The 20,778-nt window shown below is 54.7% G+C and overlaps 1 protein-coding gene across 3 annotated transcripts in view; it reads right to left on the reverse strand.

Annotated features, from left to right (window-relative positions):
- Positions 1–2,225: 2,225 nt before the first annotated feature.
- Positions 2,226–20,778, reverse strand: part of GALNT14 (polypeptide N-acetylgalactosaminyltransferase 14) — a 209,009-nt gene continuing 190,456 nt past the window's right edge. Inside the window, exons 11-15 of one of the 3 annotated variants that reach the window (XM_025867599.2) lie at positions 18,862–18,954; positions 14,707–14,790; positions 14,110–14,254; positions 3,973–4,092; positions 2,226–2,785 (exon numbers count right to left, since the gene is read on the reverse strand). In XM_025867599.2, the coding sequence (XP_025723384.1) occupies positions 2,627–2,785; positions 3,973–4,092; positions 14,110–14,254; positions 14,707–14,790; positions 18,862–18,954 (601 nt within the window). In that variant the 3' untranslated portion in view covers positions 2,226–2,626. The remainder of the gene's footprint in view (positions 2,786–3,972; positions 4,093–14,109; positions 14,255–14,706; positions 14,791–18,861; positions 18,955–20,778) is intronic. The other 2 variants (XM_073897220.1, XM_025867601.2) reach the window with 2 other exon arrangements.

The following is a 20,778-nucleotide window of genomic DNA, read 5'->3' on the forward strand; positions in this document are numbered from 1 at the left end:
ATTTGCCTCATCAGAGCTATAATCCCTACAACCTGCTAGAGAAGCCTTAAGACACATGCCCTGTAGTTCACATGTGAACCATCCATGTCTCCATTAGCGGATTACTGTCCACATGCTTCCTTATTATCCAAGGCCTTTCACTAGTAAGAGGGAGGTCGGTAGGATCGCTGAAGTCAATGGCATTGCTAAGTGCTAGCTCTTTGGTCACATCAAAGCAGCCCAGATAAAAAATGTTCATCCTCCTGGGACAATGCTTCCCCATGTCCTTGGGTGTTCAAGAAGGGACTTCAAGCCACCTACACTCTGTGAATTTATAAGGTTAGTAAAATATGAGTAAAGTTACTTCATCTTGGACAAGGAACAGTTTTTCCAATCATCCATTTAGGAAAACATTCACGGAGAGCTCGGTGTGCCCAGCCCAGTGGTGGGGATAAGGCAGAGACAACCTTGCTGCCCCCAGGGGCCTCAAGGACAGGCAGAGCCACAGAGGGAGACCAAGAACAGGTGAGGACATCAGCTCCTTGAGTTCCCTTAGTGTGGTGCCTGTTTCCCTGACTCCGGGGAGAGGGTGCTGCTGAACCTAGCTGGTCTTTCCTTCTCCGCAAGGCCAGCTTAAACCCTGTGGACACAGCTCAAGGAGCCATCAGATTCTCTTCTTCAACAGACATCTTTATCTATCCCATGGCCTACTCTCCTTTTCACAGCAGGGAATGAAATAGCCTCACAAAAGAGCCAAATCATAACTAAAGAAAGTAATAGGAAGACTGTATACACAAATACAACCTGCAGAGAAGATTTTGGGTGTGCACACTCAGCCCTTGACTTCCTACCCCTGCAGTGGTCCTCAGTAATGATGGGCTTGACCAATGGCCTTCACTGAAGTCCTTCTGGATGAAGGGGAGACAGACACCTGTTTAGGGCATAATAGTTACTGTGACAGTCAGAATCCAAAATGGCGCCCAATGATCCCACCTCCTGGCATCAGCTTTCTTGTGTAATTCCCTCCCCTTAAGTGTGGGCTGAGCCTAGGGATTTGCTTCTATCACATAGAAGGTGGTAAAAGTGATGGATGGTAACTTCTGAGATTACGTTCTAGAAGACTATAACTTCCATCTTGCTGGCACCCTCAGCTCCCGGGGCTTGCTTGCTCTAGTCAAGTGAGCTGTTATGTTGGAGCGGCCTGTATAGCAAGGAACCGAGGGCGGCTTCTGGATAACAGGATGTGAGAACCAAATCCTTGCCAACAGCCACTGAGTGAGCCTGGGACAGATCCTCCTGGTTGAACCTTGAGATGACTAGAGCCCCTGACAACACATTGACTGCAGCCTTTTCAGTCCTTCTGAAGCCAGGGACCCTGCAAATCCATGCCTAGATTCTTGGCCTATAGATACCATTTGATAACAAATGTGTGTTGTTTTAAGGGGGTAATTTGTCACTCAGCAGTAGATAAGTAAGACCGTTACCAAACAGCTCACAGAGAATGTCCTTCAGCAGAGAATGTATGGGCCTATTTTGGGAATTTTCAAAACAATATGGATTGGTTCTTTTTTCTTTTTTTTTTTTTAAGACTTTTATTTATTTATTTGAAAGAGAGAGAGAGAGAAAATGAGCACGAGCAGGGGGAGGGGCAGAGGGAGAAGCAGACTCCCTGCTGAGGAGGGAGCCTGACATGGGACTCCATCCCAGGACCCCGGGATCATGACCTGAGCCGAAGGCAGATGTTTAACCGACTGAGCCACCTAGACGCCCCTGGCTTGGTTCTTTTCTTAAACCTTAGTTAATAAGCATGGACAAACATAGTACCCAATTCCCAGGGCTTACTGGGGATTTATTAAAGAAACTCCCAGCTAGTGGCCACAGACATAAAGCCACGAGGACCCAGACAGACATCTAGGGCAGTCGTTCCAGCCAGGGAGGGGCACCAGAATCAGCTGAGGAGCCTGGGCCCCACCGGGATCCCCTGAAGCTGGAACCTGGAGCCCAGAGCAGACATGATTTCTCCGGGTGAGAGGCTGTAATCCTGGGTAAGAACCATGGATCTGCTCCTGCTCCCCAATGTGATGTACTGGGAGATGAAGGGCCAGAGAAGTTGTGTGTCTTTTTAAGGTCACACAGCCTGTTGTGGCAGCCAGCGTCCCCTCTGAATGGAGAACACAGCTCAGTGCTGTGCTAACAGTAGAAACAAATAAAGAGATACGCAGAGAAAACTTCTAAGGTTCCTTTATTTGTTTTGGAAAACAACCTCCACTCTTTCTCTCTCAATTTAGTCCAGGCCTCGTGACAAAAAAAAGCTTTTCTCTCTGGCCTCCTCTGCAAGAAAGGAAACAACATAAACACTCCCCGTGAGAGCTCTCTCCCCAGATTCCAGGGAGGGGCAGACCAGGCCAGGACTGGAACGGAACAGCATGGAGAACACGTGGGATCTGTCTCCGAGCCCCACTTGGTTTACAATCCCTTCCTCCATCCTCCCTGAGACATCTGCTCCTGTCCGGGGGGGGGGGGTTCTCCCTCCACCTCCCAGTTCAGAGCATCTGCAGTAGCTGTGGGCTGCTCATAGCCTGATTTCCAGTCTGCTTGTCATCCGGGGAAACGTCACTCACAGTCCCGCTGGTTCTGGCTCGGGTCCTTACGAGCTCACCAGGTCCCAGTGCTGGCTCATAAGTGATGATTCACATGGGTTGACCACGATTTCCCTGCCATTCTCAGAGCCATCACCAAACATGTCCGTGTCTAGGCAGAGGTGGGAGGCTATGTGCTCGATGCGGGAACCAGTCTTGGTCCATTGCTGAGAAGACGGAGAGGAGAGAGCATGAACCGGAATTCTCTGGCTAAGGGCCCAGGTTCTATCAATAATACCAGGAGTTCCAGAATAATCAGACATGTTTACACCACATGGCTAGGGTCACCCAGAGACTTGACTTCATGGTCTCACGGAGGAATAAAACTGCAAGTAATTGCTTTGCCAGGTATTACTGTTGGTTTTTGTTCTTTTTGTTTTTTGTTTGTTTGTTTGTTTTTTGTTTTGGATAAAAAAGTAAAAGCAAAATCAGTATGTTTACTAGGAGAACTCATTAGAAGGCAATAACTTTCCAAGCACTAGGCCAGAGAACGTGAAGCACGTGAGTCACGGGAGCAACCCAAGAAAAGACGAGCACTCAGCGTCTGCACATCAGGAAGATGTGGGAGCGAGCGGGGGGATGGGGCGCAGGGGGGCAGAGAGGCTTCTGGGCAGCACCCAATGCCAGCAGGCTCTGCTCCTCCAAAGCCCTTCAGCTCAAGAAGGGCCCAAGCAGAGAAGGGGGTCTCGTGCCGCTGCTCCCCAGACTTTACCTCACATGACAAGGAAGGGGGGGATGAACGCGTTTTGGGGAACTGCCACGGTGCAGGCACCAGGGCGCACTTCCGTGACTCCCTTGTGTGGTGGGCATCTTCACTTCCATTTCAGAGAGGAAGGAACCAAAGTCCAGTGAGCTGCCATGGATCCCACGGCTAGTGAACCATACAAAGGGCATCTGGATGTCCATCTCTCTAATGCCAACACCCAATCGGCAGGAGACTGCGTGGGGTCAGCAGCGTGGGCCCGACAGGGCACGTGGTGCATCCAGAGGGCACGTCCTGCCAGAGCCCAAGGCCCCCCCGCAGGCCAAGATTCCGGTGCCGCTCATCCTGCGGCCCTGAAGGCTTTGTCCCAGTGCTCTCGTGCTCTGGGATGCCAGGTGGGCATTGGAGCTAGACGGGCGAGCACAAGATGCATGTGCCCACTGGGGCCTGGCCAGGTCCGCCGGCATTCAGGGACAAGCTGACCGCTGCAGCTGGTGCCCCTGTTCTCCTCTCCTGACCAGAAGGACGTCTTTCTGATCAGCCCCTCCACTTCTAGAGGTTCTCCCTGGTCTTGCACACGAGACTCGGACCCACACAGGCAGTCCCGTCACTGAAGGTGGCCATGCCCCAGTGCACCCACTGAGCACTCACCTGTTTGTCATCTCCGTTCTTGCAGAGGACGAGAACCACCGGGGCACCCGGGAACATGGTGATGACAGACAGGCACAGCTCCTCCTGGAGGATCTGCTGGGTGTATGTGAAGGCCCATATCTGGAGGGGAAGAGGCCAGAAGGTTCACATCAGGATCCTTGGAAGCGTGGTGGGACACGTCTGGGACATGTCTGGGACCGTGTGAGAATCAGCACAGCTTGGTAAAAAGCACTGGAGGTCCGAGCAGGAACAGACCATCAACAAAGTCACCTTGGAAAATGGGATCCACTAGTCAGAGACTCCCAGGTCCTGCCCCCACTGAAGTCTCCATCTCCATACCTGGGAAGGGGACTGGCCTGGGCACGCAGGCCACCTCTGGGAGGTGCTGAACAATTCTGGGCTCGAGGTGGGGAAGCCTCAACGACACCCCAGCCCAGCCGTGTGGTCTCTAGTTTTTCTGTTGGGATCTGTATCTAGTCCCCACACTTGACACTGCAGCTACCTGGCAGATCATCCCCAGCTGGCTCTAGAATGTCCCTTCTTTGAAAAGGACAGACGGTGGGATGAAGGGAACAGGGAGCGTGCCGAGGGAGGGAGTGGAAGAAAAGCAGAAGGACAGCAGGTCACGAGACAGAAAATGGTCCCCACAGGCATGTGCACTCCAGCACTCTAGGGGAACAGATCGTTGGGCCCCAGAGCCCCCGCTGGGAGGGAAACTGAGAAAGCGAGCAGACAAGGAGGGTGGGGAGAGGAAAGGGTCATTCCATTTGAGGGTCATCACAAGGAATGTTTCTCGGTTATTACACAAAATGCCGGAGATCAGAGAGCAAGGAGCTGCTGAAGGAGCTCAAACCACTTCGAGTTCTTAGGTCAGAGGGATGAAAATGTGAGCCTACATGAGGTCCTTCCCAGGCTGTGAAGTAGGGGCCTCATCACTGGGCAAAGAAGGTGACTGGTGAACTGGATGCCCTGGGGGGAGCTGCAGAGAGGACCCGTCAAGGGCTGAACCCCTTCTCCACTCCACGCCTGCTGACCAGCTGACGCCCAGCCTCTGGACCAGGCTGCTCGTCAGCTACTTCTCCTTGGCCTGAGAATGAATCAAGGATCCGTTAGCTGGCCAGTCCCCTGCTCTAGGACCACGTGTCCCGTAAGCTGAGCCAGCGTTCATGTGCTCCTTTTTCTGCACCCTCCCTAGCTCATGGCAGCCCCCTCCTGGCCCTGGCACCCCTCCTGACTTTTGCCATCTGGTGACATCTTCGGTGTCTTTCTGTGCCCTGGCTTGTTCCCCTCCTTGCCCAAAGGCTTGGGTCCTTCTGCTGACTCACCAGGCCACCTAGATGCAGAACTCTGCCTCTCCTGATCTGGGACTTTCCCTGTCCCTGATACCTGGATGAGGCCACCAGCCCAGGGGGAGCCACTGTCCCCCTAGGGTCCTGCGTGTGGATTCTCATGTCCCTTTTCAAATTGCCAGTGTTGGGAGAAGACCTAGACCAGAAGGCACTCCCTGGGGCAGGGGCGGAGCCGGGGGGGGGTGATGGAAATACAGATGGATAAAAGACAGGCTGTGCGTTAAGAATTCTTGAAGCCTGGGGCGCCTGGGTGGCTCAGTCATTAAGCGGCTGCCTTCCGCTCAGGTCATGATCCCACGGTCCTGGGATCGAGCCCCACATCGGGCTCCCTGCTCAGAGGGAAGCCTGCTTCACCCTCTCCCACTCCCCCTGCTTGTGTTCCTGCTCTCGCTGTGTCTCTCTGTCAAATAAATTAAAAAAAAAAAAAATTCTTGAAGCCTGGGAATAAAATCTTAAAAAAAAAAAAAATAGGGCACCTGGGTGGTTCAGTCGGTTAAGTGACTGCCTTCGGCTCAGGTCATGATCCTGGAGTCCCGGGATGGAGTCCCACATCTGGCTCCCGGCTCAGCGGGGGTCCTGCTTCTCTCTCTGACCCTCTCCCCTCTCATGCTGTTTCTCTCTCTCTCTCTCAAATAAATCAATAAAGTCTTTAAAAAAAAATTCTTGAAGCCTGGGGATGGCTACAGGGGCTCTTTATACTCTCCCATCTATTTCTAGATCTATATACATTTAAAATTTTTAATACTAAATGTAATGAAATGTACTCCTTGGGACGTATCAAGAAGTTCTCCCCTGGCCTTGAACATCACCATACTATGCATGCCATTTGCTTCCCTCCAGGATTAGCTGAAAGGGAAAGACGTCTGTATGCACAGGGGTGATGCAGTAATCATGACCCTGTTACTGACGGCCAACATTTCCTGAGGACTTACTATGTGCTAGGCACTGTCCTGGGGCCTTGGCACAGAGGACGTTCGTCTTCATAAGAATCCTACTAGATAGCTATTATTATTATTGTCCCCATTCTACATGACGAAAGCCTCGCAGAAGTTATGCAACTCTCCCTGACCGACTCCCTGTAGCTCCTTTGTTGTTGCCGCTGCCAGGGTCCCGGCTCCCTCTACCCCAGTTTAATCACAGGTAATGTCTGTCACTGAGATCCCTCTTCCACGTTGTAAATATGAAAACTCTAGATCACCCCCACTTCGACAGCAGAGAGCTGGCCAGTGTTCCCACTGGCAGCCCCTATGAGAAGGGGAACGAAGGTCACAGCCCGTGTAGGGGACTAGGGAGGGGGCAGCTGAGAGAGCGGGCCCCTCCCAGATGCGGACAGACACTGGGGAAGAGTACGAATGGAGGCCCACGTTCTACGGACTCCACATCAGAGCGGGGCACACACAGAGCTGGCTTCCTGGGCCTGCTCCCCTCTTCTTCCCGCCCGGGGTCTGCCATCCCCCATCATCCACTCCACTGTCTGCATATCCATGCTCACTCGGTCACTCCCCTTTACAGGGCCCCCCTTGGGCCCAGGTGTGTGCTAGGGACACAGTCTACTCTCGGGAGATCCGTGCAGGTCCTGACGTCAGGTTAGGGCCATCTGGTTGGGGGTCCTGGGGCTCCGGACCTCTGGAGTGTGATCTAGAAGGTGGGAGCTGGTCTTGGGTACGTGTCCAAAGAATTCCACGTGGGGAAGGGAGAGAAAGGCCTGAAGCCCAGGCCCAAGCCCAAGGGCAGGGCTGCCAGGGAACCGCTGCCCAGGCCCGCCATACAACTGGCCTCAGCTTTAGATTTCTGCCATTGTCGAGAAATGAGGCTAAACGGACTCAGTGATGTGGAAAGAAGATAAGGTCCACCCCTCTGGCCCACTGCCCACCCACACTAGCTGCTGTGAACCGTGAATTAGCATTCAAAAAAATAAATCCTGTAATTATTTTGATTACTACAACACACTTTGTATTTTTTATGTTAAAAGCATTAACTAATTAAACGTAAAAACTTGAGTTATACCACAATTTCCGAAAAGCTCATTTTGGCATTGCTTCTTTTATAATATCCTAGGGGCTTTAAAAACTGGACGTCCTGAGGGTGGTGTGGGGGTGGGAGAGGAGTGGTACTTCTTTTGACATCTGAGACGCCCCATCCGCTCATGCCTTTCCGGAACAAACGCAGATGGCACCCGGCTGGGGCTGGGCTCGGAGGAAATCACCTTAAGATCCCCAGGGGGAGAATGCGCACATGCACAGACAGGGGATCGAAGCCTTTACACTAAGTGGACTTTCCGTTAGCTGGTGCTTTACTGGCACTGAAATAATTCAGCCTCACAATTTCTCAGAGGAACACAGCTCTCTGGCCACATCTGCGAGAGAGGAGAGAGAGAAGCAGAACACCGAAGCAGGTGGGGCAGGAAGTGAGGAGATGTTTTCCGATTCCCATTCTGCAGCCTGTCAGGCTTCCAGAATGGCCAGTGATGAATGGGTTTATTAAACGAATCCCGGAGTCAGAAATGGATTCGGGAAGGTAGCAGTGGTTGCTCAGGCTGGCCTGGCTGAGATCGGTGCATGCTGGGCCATGTGCCGACAGCTCTATTGGGGGTGTCTGGCCAAGTCGCAGCCCCCACCCCCAGGGCACACAGACATGGTCATACCCACAGGAGGTAACCCAGAGACGGTGTGGGCGGCCTCACCCCCTCACAGATAGACCAGTAAGGGGCCGAGGAGGAGGAGGTCCACCCCTGGCCCTCTAGCCCCTTTGCTCCTGCCCTGGAAGAGGGGAACTGGTGATGGGGGCGGGGGGGTCCAGGCTGGACAGCCTCACAGCCTTCTGTGCTTAGCGGGAGTTTCTGGAGGACAGCCCCTGCGTGCAGAGAAGGGAGCAGCCTGGCAGGTGGGGGCAGTAGAATTCTCTCTGGGCAATGCCCATCTGGGGGCAGCCTTGAGGCCTGGGATGAAACAGGCCGCAGCATCCAGCCCAGGGTTCACGGTCTAGTACTGGACGGAGCAGCAGAGAGGAAAGATGGTCTTAAGAGGACATGTCTAAAGGACCCAAGTTCTGAAAGAGGCAGGCATGAGAGGAGTCAGGGCCCAGGCACAGAGCTGACCTAGGAATGGCCCAGCACCACCACTAGTAGGCAAGAAGCAACCAGCCTGGGGTAGCAGCTCTCTACTGGGCTGATCTTGCTCCTATCTATCTATCTATCTATCTATCTATCTATCTATCTATCTATCATCTATCTATCTATCTATCTATCTATCTATCTATCTATCTATCATCTATTTATCTATCTATCTATCATCTTTCTACCCATCCACCCACCCACCATGTGGCAGTGTCTGGAAGCACTTTTTGATGACTATGACTGGGAGGGGGGGTTGTTACTGGTACCCAGTGGGTGGGGCCAGGGATGTGGGCAAACACCTACAGGGCACAGGACAGTCCCCCCGACAGAGAATTATCTGGTATTAATGCTAACAGTGCTGGGATTGAGACACCCTCGCCTAGTGTGAAGGGCCTGGCCCCTGGAAGCAGCCAGCCCGCCAGTACTTGTGTATGACCGGGGTAGCACTGGCCTCTCTCAGCCTCGCTCACCCCATCTGTGAGACAGCGGGGTAACAGGACATGGCTCATGGGGCCTTGGCATGACTAACCCAGACGAGGCCTGTGGAATCTGCAGGCCGGTGGCTGGCTCCGGCGCGGTTTCTGGGGACAGGATTTTGGCGACACATGGGAGGAGCAGTGGTCGGGTGAGGAGACAAACACTCCCACGTGGAGAGAAGGCAGGGGCTGTGTTTTCATGAGCACAGAAGCCCGAGTCAGTTACTGATGGTGGTGAGCTCCCCATCCACGCACTCTTCTGCGTGGGGGAACTACACACAATGGGGAAGAGACTGCAAATGCTGAGCGGCACTGCAGGTTATGTTGTGGTTAGGTGGGCACACTAGCTCATTTCTAAGGGCTTCTGATTCTTGAAGCTTCACAGTCATAGTCTATTCATCCTCAAGGTGATCCTTGGAGGCAGGTACAACTCTATGGAAGGGAACAGAGATCAGGAGTCACTCTGGGCAACGCCAGGAGCAGACCACAGGGTTGACTATGAACGCGGGGCCTCTTTGGTGAGACTGGATCTGAGCTGAGAGCATCCAGGGCCACACTGAAGGCCACACACACCCCCGAAGCCCTCTTCAGACACAGTGTCTGGAACGAACAAGTGGGCACAAGCCACACTTCAGTTCAGCCAGCCTCTCAGTGCACACGGATGCCGAAGGATCATGCAAAGGCACCGACTGGCTGTGCTGGGGACAGAGCAGGCCACACGGACACAGACTTCTGCCTCTCCCTGGTGACCAGGCGGCAGCAGGGTGATCTGGTGGGCTCAGAGACATGCTCCCCACCTTTGACTGGGATCTTCGCTGGACTCACTGTTGGGGTCTTTTATTTTCGGTCCCTCCTGTCACTTCACCCCAAGCTGTCAGGATACACTTCATATGCATGTGATTAAAAACCTACACCCAGGACATTTGTTGTTGGGACCTGCTGCCGAGCCCTGGAGTCCTGGCCCACCCGCCAAGGGCAGCGCAGGTGTGGGGAAGAGCGCTCACCTTCTCTCGCCCACCCGAGTGTCCAGCTGCGTATGTGCATCCTTCACAAGCCAGTGGCCCAAACTGCCCGGAACACAGGTAGATGGACACACTGAAAAGTTTTTCTGTTTTTCTCCCTTTCTTTAAATTGGGACAGCAGTGCGATTAGTGCATCTGTCTTCCTTCCATCTTTCACACAAGTATTTTTCTAGAGAATCCAATAAAGCTAAGAGGAAACTCATTAACCTGGAGGCTTCTTGGGCTTTGCACGTTTGCAAACGGATGATGTATTTCTCTTGTACTTCACCCAAGGCATCAGCCTGCCGACATCTTCAGTACACATCAAGATTAAACATTTTGTTCCCAAGGTTGACAAGCTGGCCAAGAAAGAGAAGGCAGGCAGGGGGAAGGATAGATGGGCTGGGGGTGGGGCAGAGATACGAGCCCTCATCCAAGGCAGAGAACAACCATGCTCTGATTGTCTCCTTTCAACAATGAGGGCACCCATGTGCTGGGGGATGACACTGCTGGAGAGTGTGTGACCAGCTGGAAGCACAAATCTGAACTCTTGGTTCGAACCCGCTGGTTTTCTTTTACTCCAGATTCCAGGAACCCTGGAATCCTCCACCCAAATGGCCTGAACCTGATTTCAGGATCTGTGTAGATTTTACCCTGGGTCAGTCCTCCCAAGGGTAGACTGAGTCCCTACTGCACATAGCTGGGCCCAAGGGGGAACGTTTAGAGGGGAGTAACTGAGGTGGATATGCAGCCTGGGAGTGGGGGGGCAGGGAACAGAGCCAGGGCAGGAAGTAAAGGGGAGGAGGTCCAGGCTGGAAGCCGGTGCTGTGTGTGCCCCCGGGTCTGGTGTGGAGCCCAGAATGTGGGCCTCCATTCACACTCTTTCCCAGTCCCCATCCATGTCGAGGAGGGGCCTACTGTCTAGGACCTTGGATAATCTCTCCAGGCCCTGGTTTCATCTGTAAAATGAGGATAATAGTAATACCTCCTCAACAGGGCTCTTGCGTCCCTTCCTTGATACGGCCTCCCCCAGGCAGAAGAGGAGGTGGCTGGAGAGAGGGCGGAATGAGTCACGGGAAGGGGCGGGAGGGGCAGACGTGACCCCATCTGGACAGGCCAAGAGGCAGCGCAAGAGGAGAAATGACATGTAGGAGAGGCGAAGGAGCAGAGCAGGGTTGGAGGAGAGAACCCCTGGATGCCCTAATGCATTAGCAGAAAGGGTTGGCGAGCAGGACAGAACTGTCTTTCTTACACAGGAAGGAGGGAAAGTTACCGAAAGGACGAGAGAGGTAACATAGGTCAGTCCTACAAGGGTGTATGGCCCACATACATGCGCATGCGCACACGCACACGCACATGCACACTTGGGGATTATTCCAGTTGAAATAGTTATGTAGACTTCTATCTGTCTAAAGTGGGTTTACACCTTCAGAAAACTTGGACGTTTTCTGCTGTTGGCCATGGACCCCTCTAGAAGGGGGCTGAGTCTAATCCAGCCCAGCCCCGCCCTGTCCCCCGGCAAGCAGCCTGGGGCCAGGAGCACTGAGGGCACTCACTGTCCTCTGTGGAAGCAGGCGGAACATGGATCTCAGGGTCTTCCTCCATTTTCCCCAAATTCACACTGCTGCTACACAAACCCAACTGTTCTCTCCAAAGCGAGAAGGAGTGATAGCTTGGCACTAGCTTCTAGAAAGAACTCTTGGCTCACTTGAAGACTGTTACTATGATCACCCTTAGTTTCCCACAGATGACTGCTTTTCCACCCCTTTCTCGTGCCATTGGAAGGTCAGCTGGAAAGGTACTATTATTCTCCAGGCAAATAAAGCCCTGGAAATCTTTTGGAGATTGGGGAGCCCCGCCTCAAGACCCAGAGATCCTATGGCCCCCCTCCTCCCACTTCCTTATGCAGCCAAAGACATTAAGTACCAGAAAAGCCGCTGCTTCGCTGAAGATAGATCGACCAAGCTCCCGTCCCAGGGAAAGGGGGTGACAACATTCTGGCCATTGGGATCCCCTATGAACAGCGCCCACACACAAATTCAGAAGAGAGGGATGTGCCTCACCTATTCACATCATTTTACAAAATGCTGCTTGAACAAACTATGTCATTCCCAGCCGGGCTGCTGTACCTAAAGCAAAATCGACACTTCTGCTTGCTTTCCCTTTTCCTGTGTAACTCAGGCTACCCTTCCCGTGTCCTGCTGGAGCAGAGAGACGGGTCTGGGAAAGCTCACTGCAAGCTGGAGGCGGGTGTTGCGATGCCTCAAACCCCAGGCTGTGGGTGCGGGTTTCTGTGGCAGGCAGCGGGGAGCACTGAAGGCTGTATTGAGGTGGAGAACGGTGGTCTGATGGTGACATGTCGGCAGGGGGACGAGGGGCAGGGACTGGAGGCTGTGGCTCTAACCTAACACCGTGGTTCCCAGTCCGGGTAGTTTTATGCCCCAGGGGTGTTCGGGATAGCCTGGAGACAGTTCCGTTGTCACGACTGGCATGTGTGGGGTGCTCCTGGCAGGCAGAGGCCGGGGATGCTGCTGGGCAGGCCTCGGAGCACAGGACAGCCCCCCCCACAGAGAACCATCTAGCGTAAAACATCAACGGTGCACAGCTGAGGAAGGCTGATCGGGCATGGAGGAGAGAAAGCAGGGTCCAAGAAGAGCTATTTGAGGGGAGAAGGCACAGAGACTTGCAGAAATGGGGACCAGGAGAATGCGGAGCCAGGGCAGACAGGTGGCATTGGAGCCGTGGAGCCTGGGAGAGGGCAGTGACACGGAGAGAAGGAGTGGGGCAGGGACATACGCGGCTGTGGTGCCTGGCAGCTGCTTGTAGCCGTCTGTCTACTAGAACCGCAGACAACTCTGTGGTGGCTGTGGGCTCACACCGGTCACCCAGCCACAGCCCAGGCCTTCCCGCGTGCTCTACTTCCTGGGCTGCTCCTTCTCCCCTTCTTCACATGGTCTATTTCTACTCCTCTCTCAGGATGCAGCTCATTTTCGAGTCCTCTAGCAAGACATCCCTGACTCTCATGCATATGGCGGATACCGTCCCTCGGTGCTACCATCCAGGACAGAGATTATAACAGAACAGCTGCTTACTTGCTTCTTCTTGCATTAGATCCCTCGAGGGACCACGGAGACCTGCAACCTAGCCATTCATCTCAGTGTCTTTGCAGTTAGCAGAGAAGAGAGATGTTTATGGAGTGAAGGGATGAGTTCTGGGAGGGATGAAAACTAGAATTTGTGCATCAGTGAAACAGAGGATGGGGCCAAAGCTGGAAGCTTGGATAAAATCTCCAAGACACCGTTTCCAGAGACAAGAACAATGACCTAAGAACCTTTGTGAATACTCACCAGGAGCACACGAAAGTGGAGCAGGGGAGCCAGCAAAGAAAAGAGACAGAAAGAACAGGAATGCAGGAGAATCCGGATCAGGCAGTGCCATGGGAGCCAGGAGGAAGCCACGAGCTGGATGTGCTGTAACGTATCCAGCACACAAGTGTGACAGAGGGAGAGACAGGCTGCGGATTTGCCAGTGACCTTTAAAAGAGTTCCATCCTCAGAGGGAAGAACACTGACCCACAGAACGTGGGCGTGCTACGTTGATGAATGGACTAAGGCACGAGGCAACCTTTGTGAGAACGGATTCCCAGGCTTCCTGCAGACCTGGGCAAGGCAGGAGAGAGCAGAGGTGGAGTGCAGGCCTGCTGAGGACAGGCCAGGGTGGGGGCGGGGGTGCGGACAATGGTGATGTTTTGCCAGATGGGACGTGCCCACCTGGAAGTCCGGGTTAGAGCCGCAGGGAGACTCAGGGCAGGCCTGCCACCCTGGAGCAGCATCACCCAGAGGCACGCCTTTCTCCGTCTGCCCTTCACGTTTTCCAGGTAGCAGCTGCACCTGAGCTGCCTGACCCAGCCCCCACTACCTGCAAGCAGGCTGGACGCCACGGACGTACTCATTAAATCCTGCTAATTTAACAGCGATCTCCTAGAGGCATGACGTCGCCTGCTAAACTGCCTTTCAGAGAAACCGGACCCATTTGGAAACCCAGTGGAGTGACCCCGGTCTCAGAGTGAGGGGAAATCATACTTCTCCTGCTCTGTAGCTAGGCTCTGGGTATAACTGGACACCGGGTGTCCTACAAAAGCAGGGGTTGGAGGCTGAGGCCCATACATGTTCTCACATCCCCAGTCAGTTACGTACCTGGGATTTTACATCCTCGCCTTTGTTCTTGACACAGGGGCTTAGCCTGAGGTTGTACGTGTCTGTGTTTTTCTGCCTTTGAGACTCTAGGCACTTCTGCCTCTGTCGGATACTGCCCTTCTGGATGGAGGAATCGCTGGGGATTCTGGAGGAAAGCCACAGAGAGATGAGAACCAGCTGCTCCTTGGCTGAGTGACACCAGCCGCTGGAGAGGTGGAGACAGGGTTTTGAGGATGACAGGAGCATTCCGTCCACGGTGGGGGGCTGCCACCAGGAACAAGGCAGCGAGGAGAGACCCAGGAGCCACCATGGCAGACGGAGCTGGGCGTGGAGACAGCATCAGCCTCAGGTCGCGCCCGGGACTCAAGCCCCAGCAGCTGCGCTACGCTGCTCCCCGAGAACTGCCATCCCTCACGCCACTGATTAACTTAATTCCTCTTCTGGTTTCAGGAATAAGGGGAGCCACCTGGTCCCCTCAGACCTCCCTATGCTTAACGACCTTTATCCAGTTGGCCACAGGATGTCCCTTTTCCAGACCCAGTCCGCGGAGGGCCTTTCCTGACAAGCCAGCAAAGGCTCAGAAGATAGGGCAGGTACCTGAGCTCTGGATAGACGTTCTCCAGGTACCACTTGAAGCTCTGGCACTGCAAATTCTTCCTCAGGTCCAGCCTGCTCTCGATGCTGGGGGGACGCGGGGCAGGGGGAGACACAAAGACAAAAGCACAGCCGAGGGTCAGAGACAGGGACAAGGCTGAGAGACAAAAGCACACGCTGTGCCCACGTCTCTCCCGAGGGTGCTGGAGAAATTAACCAAGGGAGATTTCTAGAGCTCCAGACAGAGCTATGGAAAACGGAGCAACAGCTCACAGTGGTGTGGTAACGACACGGACGATTTGTGTTTTTACTTGAAAATGGAATTTAGGGGTGTTTTTAGTTTTCATTAAAAACAAGGCTACATGAACACGCAGTGTGTTGCTAATAATTCACCACTGGGGCTCTGAGTCTACTTACCCACAAATCTCTCTTTGGATTCTGCAGTCAAAATACCACTCCTGACTACCCCACTCTCAAAGAATCATCTGGTTCTGGGGCCTGGTCACGTCTTTATTCATCAGATATTTACTGAGCACCTACTCTGTGCCAGGCATTGTGCCCAATGTGGGGAATGATGGATGGTGAGCTTCTGAACAACAGAGGAAGGTAATGAAACAAGCCATCGCAGCCCTGTGTGGACGTGGTGGGGGAGGGCATGCGGGGGCTGCGGGATCATCTCAGAGGTGTGTGCCCTCGCTAGTCAGGTCAGTGGTCTCCAAGGTGGTCACGCGGAAGCTGGTATCTGGAAGGAAAGGTGGAGGCTATCTAGACAAACCAGAGAGTGGGTGGGGTCGGGGCCCCCCCGGCACAGGCCGGGGAAGAGCGAGGGGAGGAGGTGCAGGAGCGGCACTGCGGAAGGCCGAGCCGTGCGCACGCACGAACGAATGTATGCGGGGGATGGCAGAGGGGAAGTGAGCGGGAGCAGAGAGGAAGGAACAGACCACAGAGGGTTTTGGGGGCCACTGTGGAGGAGGTCGGACTTTGAGGCAATGGGATGCAACGGATGGGTTCTGAGCAAAGCGTGACGTGGCGACATCTGCACTTTGAGAGCATCTCACTGGTGGCAAATGGGTCTGGCAGGGCAAGGCTGGAGACAGGGAGCAGTGGGAGGGGACTGCAGACAGCCCCCTGTGGTGCTGATGGTGCTCTCAGGCAGGGGGTGGGGGGCGGAATGGAGAGAAGGCACAGGCCAAGGCCCTCCATTTCTCTCCAGCGCCACCGCCACCACCCTCCTTGGCTCCATTTGCCCCTTGTCCTTCCTTCCCGGGTGGCCCTGCTCGGCCAGCCTCACCTCCTTCCACACCGCGCTGGACTTCTTAGTTAGCGCTAACCACATTTCCTCCCCAGAGGAAGGGGGCAGCCTGAGCAGAGAAATGACATCAATTTTTTTTCTAAGCTGAACGTTCAGCGTTTAGCAAAGACCTGGGTGCTGCGTGCATGAAGGAGGCGGCAGCACCGGGACTTGGGAGCTGTTTGACTTGGGAAGGTTGGGGGAGGAAAGAACAAGGCTGACACCCAGACCTGTGACTTGGGCCACAGGACACAAGGAAGAGTGTTTGCGGGGATGTGGGAGACGGGCTGCGGGGCACGTTTAGAAGCAAAGTGGCTGAGTTCCCTTTAGGAGTGCAGTTGGAGCAGCCGGGGAGGTGTCCAGGTGGAGATGTCCAGTTTGTCGTGGGAGGGAAGGGACTGTGGCTCAGAACGAGAGGTCCAGGTCAGGGACAGAGACACAAGAGTCAGCAGCACGGAAGCGGTGGCTGACGCCAGGGGGAAATGCACAGTACGGAGCCGGTGAGGACAGACCCTTGGGGAGGACCAGAAACATGGCAGGAAAGAGAAAGTGAGGCAGCAATGGGGCCAGGGAGGTGGAGCCTGAGACGCAGCACAAGGAAGATGGCAGGCACGGACTCCGTGGTCAGAGGGGCGCCCGACGGGCTGGCTGGGGGAGGACGATGGGTAATGGGCCCAATGCGGTGTGGGGGGGGGCGGTGAGCCAGGAGGGGGCGGTCGGGGACAGGGGCGGGTCTCCGAGCGCACTCAGGAGAGGCGGGCAAGAGCTGCCCACAAGGCACGCAGGCAGGGTTTCAGGATGCTGCGCCCCGAAGGAGCGGCAAGGGGTGCAGGGGACCAACGACGTTGGATTGAAGGAAAGTTTTTGGAGTTTCTTTCCTTTCCTCCTCTTCCTTTTTAAATCATTTAAGTTTTAAGACCCTGAATCGGTTTAAATGCTGATGGGGACCGTGCATTAGGAGAGACAGATCAGGGATGAGGAAGTGGAGGGCAGCGTCCCCTAGAACGATGGTTCGCACACGGGCTGCACATTAGAATCCTGGCGGTGAGGGTAGGGGGCTGTGTTTCAAAAATTCTCCAGCCCAGGCCATACCCCAGGCCCCATCAGCTCTCTGGGAGTGGCATCCGTAGCTCCTGAAGCTCCCTGGGGGATGGCAATGTGCAGGCTAGTTTGGGAAGCACCACCCTGGAGCTCTGCTCTGCCCGGACAGGCCCTCAGACCCGCAGCCTTGCACCACCTGGGAGCCTCCTGAAATGCAACGCTACAGAATCAGCAACCACATTTTAACAAGAGCCCCAAGAGATCCATGTGCATTAAGGTTTAAGAAGCCCTGAGCCAGGAGGCAGGAGAGGATGAATCCAGGCCAAGGGAGCTCGATAAATGTTGATTTACAAAAGAATGCAGATGAAAGGTGGATCCCAAGCACAGGTGGAGGGCTGGTCTAACACAGCAGGGGGCACACCTGTCTTTGGAGAAGAGCGGGGCAGAGAGAGCGAAGCTGCCAAGTTGGTTTGTCTTGGGAAGTCAGTGGCATCTATTTCAGCTATAAAACAGAAGGTGTCATCTGCCTTGAGTGACGGGTGGACTCGGGAGGTGGGGAGACGGGAGAGGTTTAAACAGGGACTGCAGAGAATGATGGCCAGGAAAGGCAGTAGGACTGGGAGGCCCACTAGCGGCCTGCCTGAGGCCGGTGGCCACGGTGCGTTAGCAGCCCTGGCTGATGCTTTCCAGAACCTTCAGCAGCCTGTGCACGGGGGAGGGAAAGGCACAGAGTCGGGTTCATCCAGGGTTGAGAAAACTTTGCCTGAGGCGCTGACAGATGCACAACAGGGTGAAAGATCCGAGGACGAGGCCTTTTACGCCCTCTCTCTAAGCAAGAGAGCAGAACCCAAGCTGGGGAGGGAGGGAGGCGGAGAAAGAGGGGTGCATGGCCATGGTCAGGGGGCCAGGAGTTTGATGAGGACTCAGGACAAAAGCCTTGTGAGGTTCTGAGTGACCGAACTGGGGGAGACAGCACAGGTTTATAATTTCAGAGACGCAGGCCACTTTGGCTGAGTCTATTTAACCCTCCTGAGCAGGGGTGGGCCCCACCTATGAGGGGTAGGCTGCAGAAACCCATCTGCTCACCAGTCTCAGTTTGACTGAGGGACATTAGCATGACAAAAAGCCACTGGTTGCTCCTCAAAACAATCAGATGCTAACACAGACGCAGTTTCCATTTTTCTCTTATCAGCTCTGAGTTGGAGAAGGCAACATATGGTTTTGGGATCAGACAGGTGTGGTTTGAGCCTCATGCCCCTGGTACCGTGATGTGATAAGGGCAAGTACCTTAACCTGCAGAAGCCTGTCTCCTGTCCTGTAAAATAGAGGCAATTAAACCCATTTCTCAGAGTTTGGGGAGCACTTCCAGGACAGCCTTTACGGCCCCTGGCACAGAATTCCTTCCCTGTCCTCGTCTACCCCGACGAAGCTGGAGCACCAGCTACGTGCCCCTACGAAGGGGACACCCGTAGGATACTGCTCCTCCGAGGAAGGAGGGTGGTTTGGGCTTGGGTGACTCAGAACTAGGAGGAGGAGCTCTGGAGGTGCTAAGGCCATCGCGTCCCGCACCCCACCTTTCTGTAAAAAGCTAGAAACATTCGCTCCGTGGTGCAAGGCACAGCTCACCCCCTAGGGCAGTGGTCCAGGTTGCCAGGCCGTCATTTTGCAAGAGCTGTGGAAAGCCCCGCACACCCAGGACAGGGCAGGAGCAAGAAGGGATATAAGGGACAGTGGCCACGGCTTGGGTGACCAGCTAAGCGGACAGGCTGTGAGGGGCTGGAGCTCCTCTTGACCCTCTGCACAAAGCAGGCGGAAGGGACACTTACTTCCCAAAGGGCCTCTCCAGAGCAAACGGCCGGGCAGCATAATAGTATTGCTTGTATTCATCCATCCACACCTCAGCTGTCCGCTTGGTGTTCCTGGGGATACAGGGGGTGTCCCAGAGTGGTTAACATGCACACGCAGGCAGCATTACCCAGCTGGGGGCCCCCATGATCCAGTAACAGCATTCTTCCATGGGTGCTGAGCCCAGCCAAGTCCCACCCAATCTCCAAAAGGGCCTTTTTACTCCAAGACACAGAACTTTAGTAGTGAGGACAAACTTTTCTCCAACAGGTACACACCAGAAAAACTGTGCCCGAAATGGAACTTACGTGGCTCCAAAAAGGGGGGGGCGGGCGGGAGAGGCGAGCCTCCACATCCCCACGTGTGGGGACCAAGACGAGAGAGGCGGGGCCTGCAGTGGCCACCTCTCCCGCTGCCCACAAACTCCCACTCCAGGTGCTCCCCCCTTTATGCAGGGCGAGTGCTGGGGTTCCCGCTCTGGGCAGGACAGCCGATCACGCACAGCGGCCCAGACCATGGGGCGGGCGTCAAGAATCAAGTAATCAAGCCGGCTGTCAGCTTGATTTTGCCAGCACGCTAGTCTTTTCTATCAGGTGTTTGCTCTGGCGCTGACCTCAGAGGTCACAGAAAATGAGAGAGACTGACATGGAGGACGTATGTCCACCATTCAGCAGGCAGAGAGGCAGCGAAACCAGGAAGAGCCCCAGGGCAGGAGAGAGGTCATCAGAAAACAGATGCCAGGGGGTGGTGTGGGAGCAAGCCTCACCAGGGCCCACGTCGGTGAACCCGGGGCCTCACCGAACAGCGCATGCGCCTGCAGACTTCTGGTTCCGTCTGAAGCAGAGGGATTCCAAGCTGGTGGACCCTACGCGCAGCCTGTTCTTGGTGCAGGGAGGGCAGTTACCAGCACCTTGCTGGCTCCTTGCCCCGGCCTAACCATCAGCAACCTGGACGCTGCTTAGGAGACACCTGTGCTGCCTTTTAAAACCACCGACTGACCCACTGGCCAGGGCCCAGACTCAAAGACAGTGAATGTTCTGGAGCCCAGGACTGCTGCCCCCTCGCTTTCCTACACCAGGTGTCCCCTGCTCACCTTTTCTTCCCGGAAACCCAAGGGTCGAGGCAGCCCTGCCTTTGGTGCCTGCTGGGTTTCTCCCAGCACCAGCCTTGCCCACCCAGTTTCTGCAAAAGGTGTTAACTTTTCCCCTGCTCAGGGTCATGCCAGCCCCGAGATGCTCGTGTGACCCATATCTGCTCATATGTCTGAAAACCAAGGACGGAAGAACACTGATGAGGAAAACGACGTCCCAGATGAAGAAATGCTTAGCTCCCCGCCCCGCCCCCCCGCAAATGGACCAGACAGAAAAGAAAAAAGGGAGAAAGAGAATGAATGGATACATGAAGCTGTCAGATGATGAGCAACAAGGGGATAAGGGAAAAGGTGAGAAGCTGGAGGAAAGAGGGATATACATGAAATGTTTCTAAAACAGAAGAGAAGATTGAAAGAGAAGAAATCACAGGAGAAGGTGTATGAAGGGACGGAGCAGGAATAAGCAAGTGGGCACCCCTGGCTCACTGAGACCCCGGGATCTTCCTCCTTCATCCAGCAGGAGGTGCCAACACCTTAGGGAAGGAGCCCAGGGTCGTGGGGCTGGCCTCAGCCCGGACCCTGTCTGTGCACCTGCAGGGCCTGGGGCAGGCCTGTGAGCTGTGGCCACTTGTGCATCCCCATCCACAGATCCTTCCAACGACCTCTCCCCTGGTGACCTGGCCTGAAAGTGGGAGCACTGGATCTTCCAGAACTCAGAGGCAAAAACGGCATCTCCTCCCGCCATCCCAAACCACCCCAAACACCCAGAGCCCTGCAGGACAGTGCCGCCCAGTGTCTTGTGGGCCTT

The sequence above is a fragment of the Callorhinus ursinus genome, unplaced genomic scaffold (genome assembly GCF_003265705.2).
Source record: "Callorhinus ursinus isolate GAN/ISIS: 27379988/994484 unplaced genomic scaffold, GSC_fseal_2.0 scaffold10, whole genome shotgun sequence".
Taxonomy (NCBI): domain Eukaryota; kingdom Metazoa; phylum Chordata; class Mammalia; order Carnivora; family Otariidae; genus Callorhinus; species Callorhinus ursinus.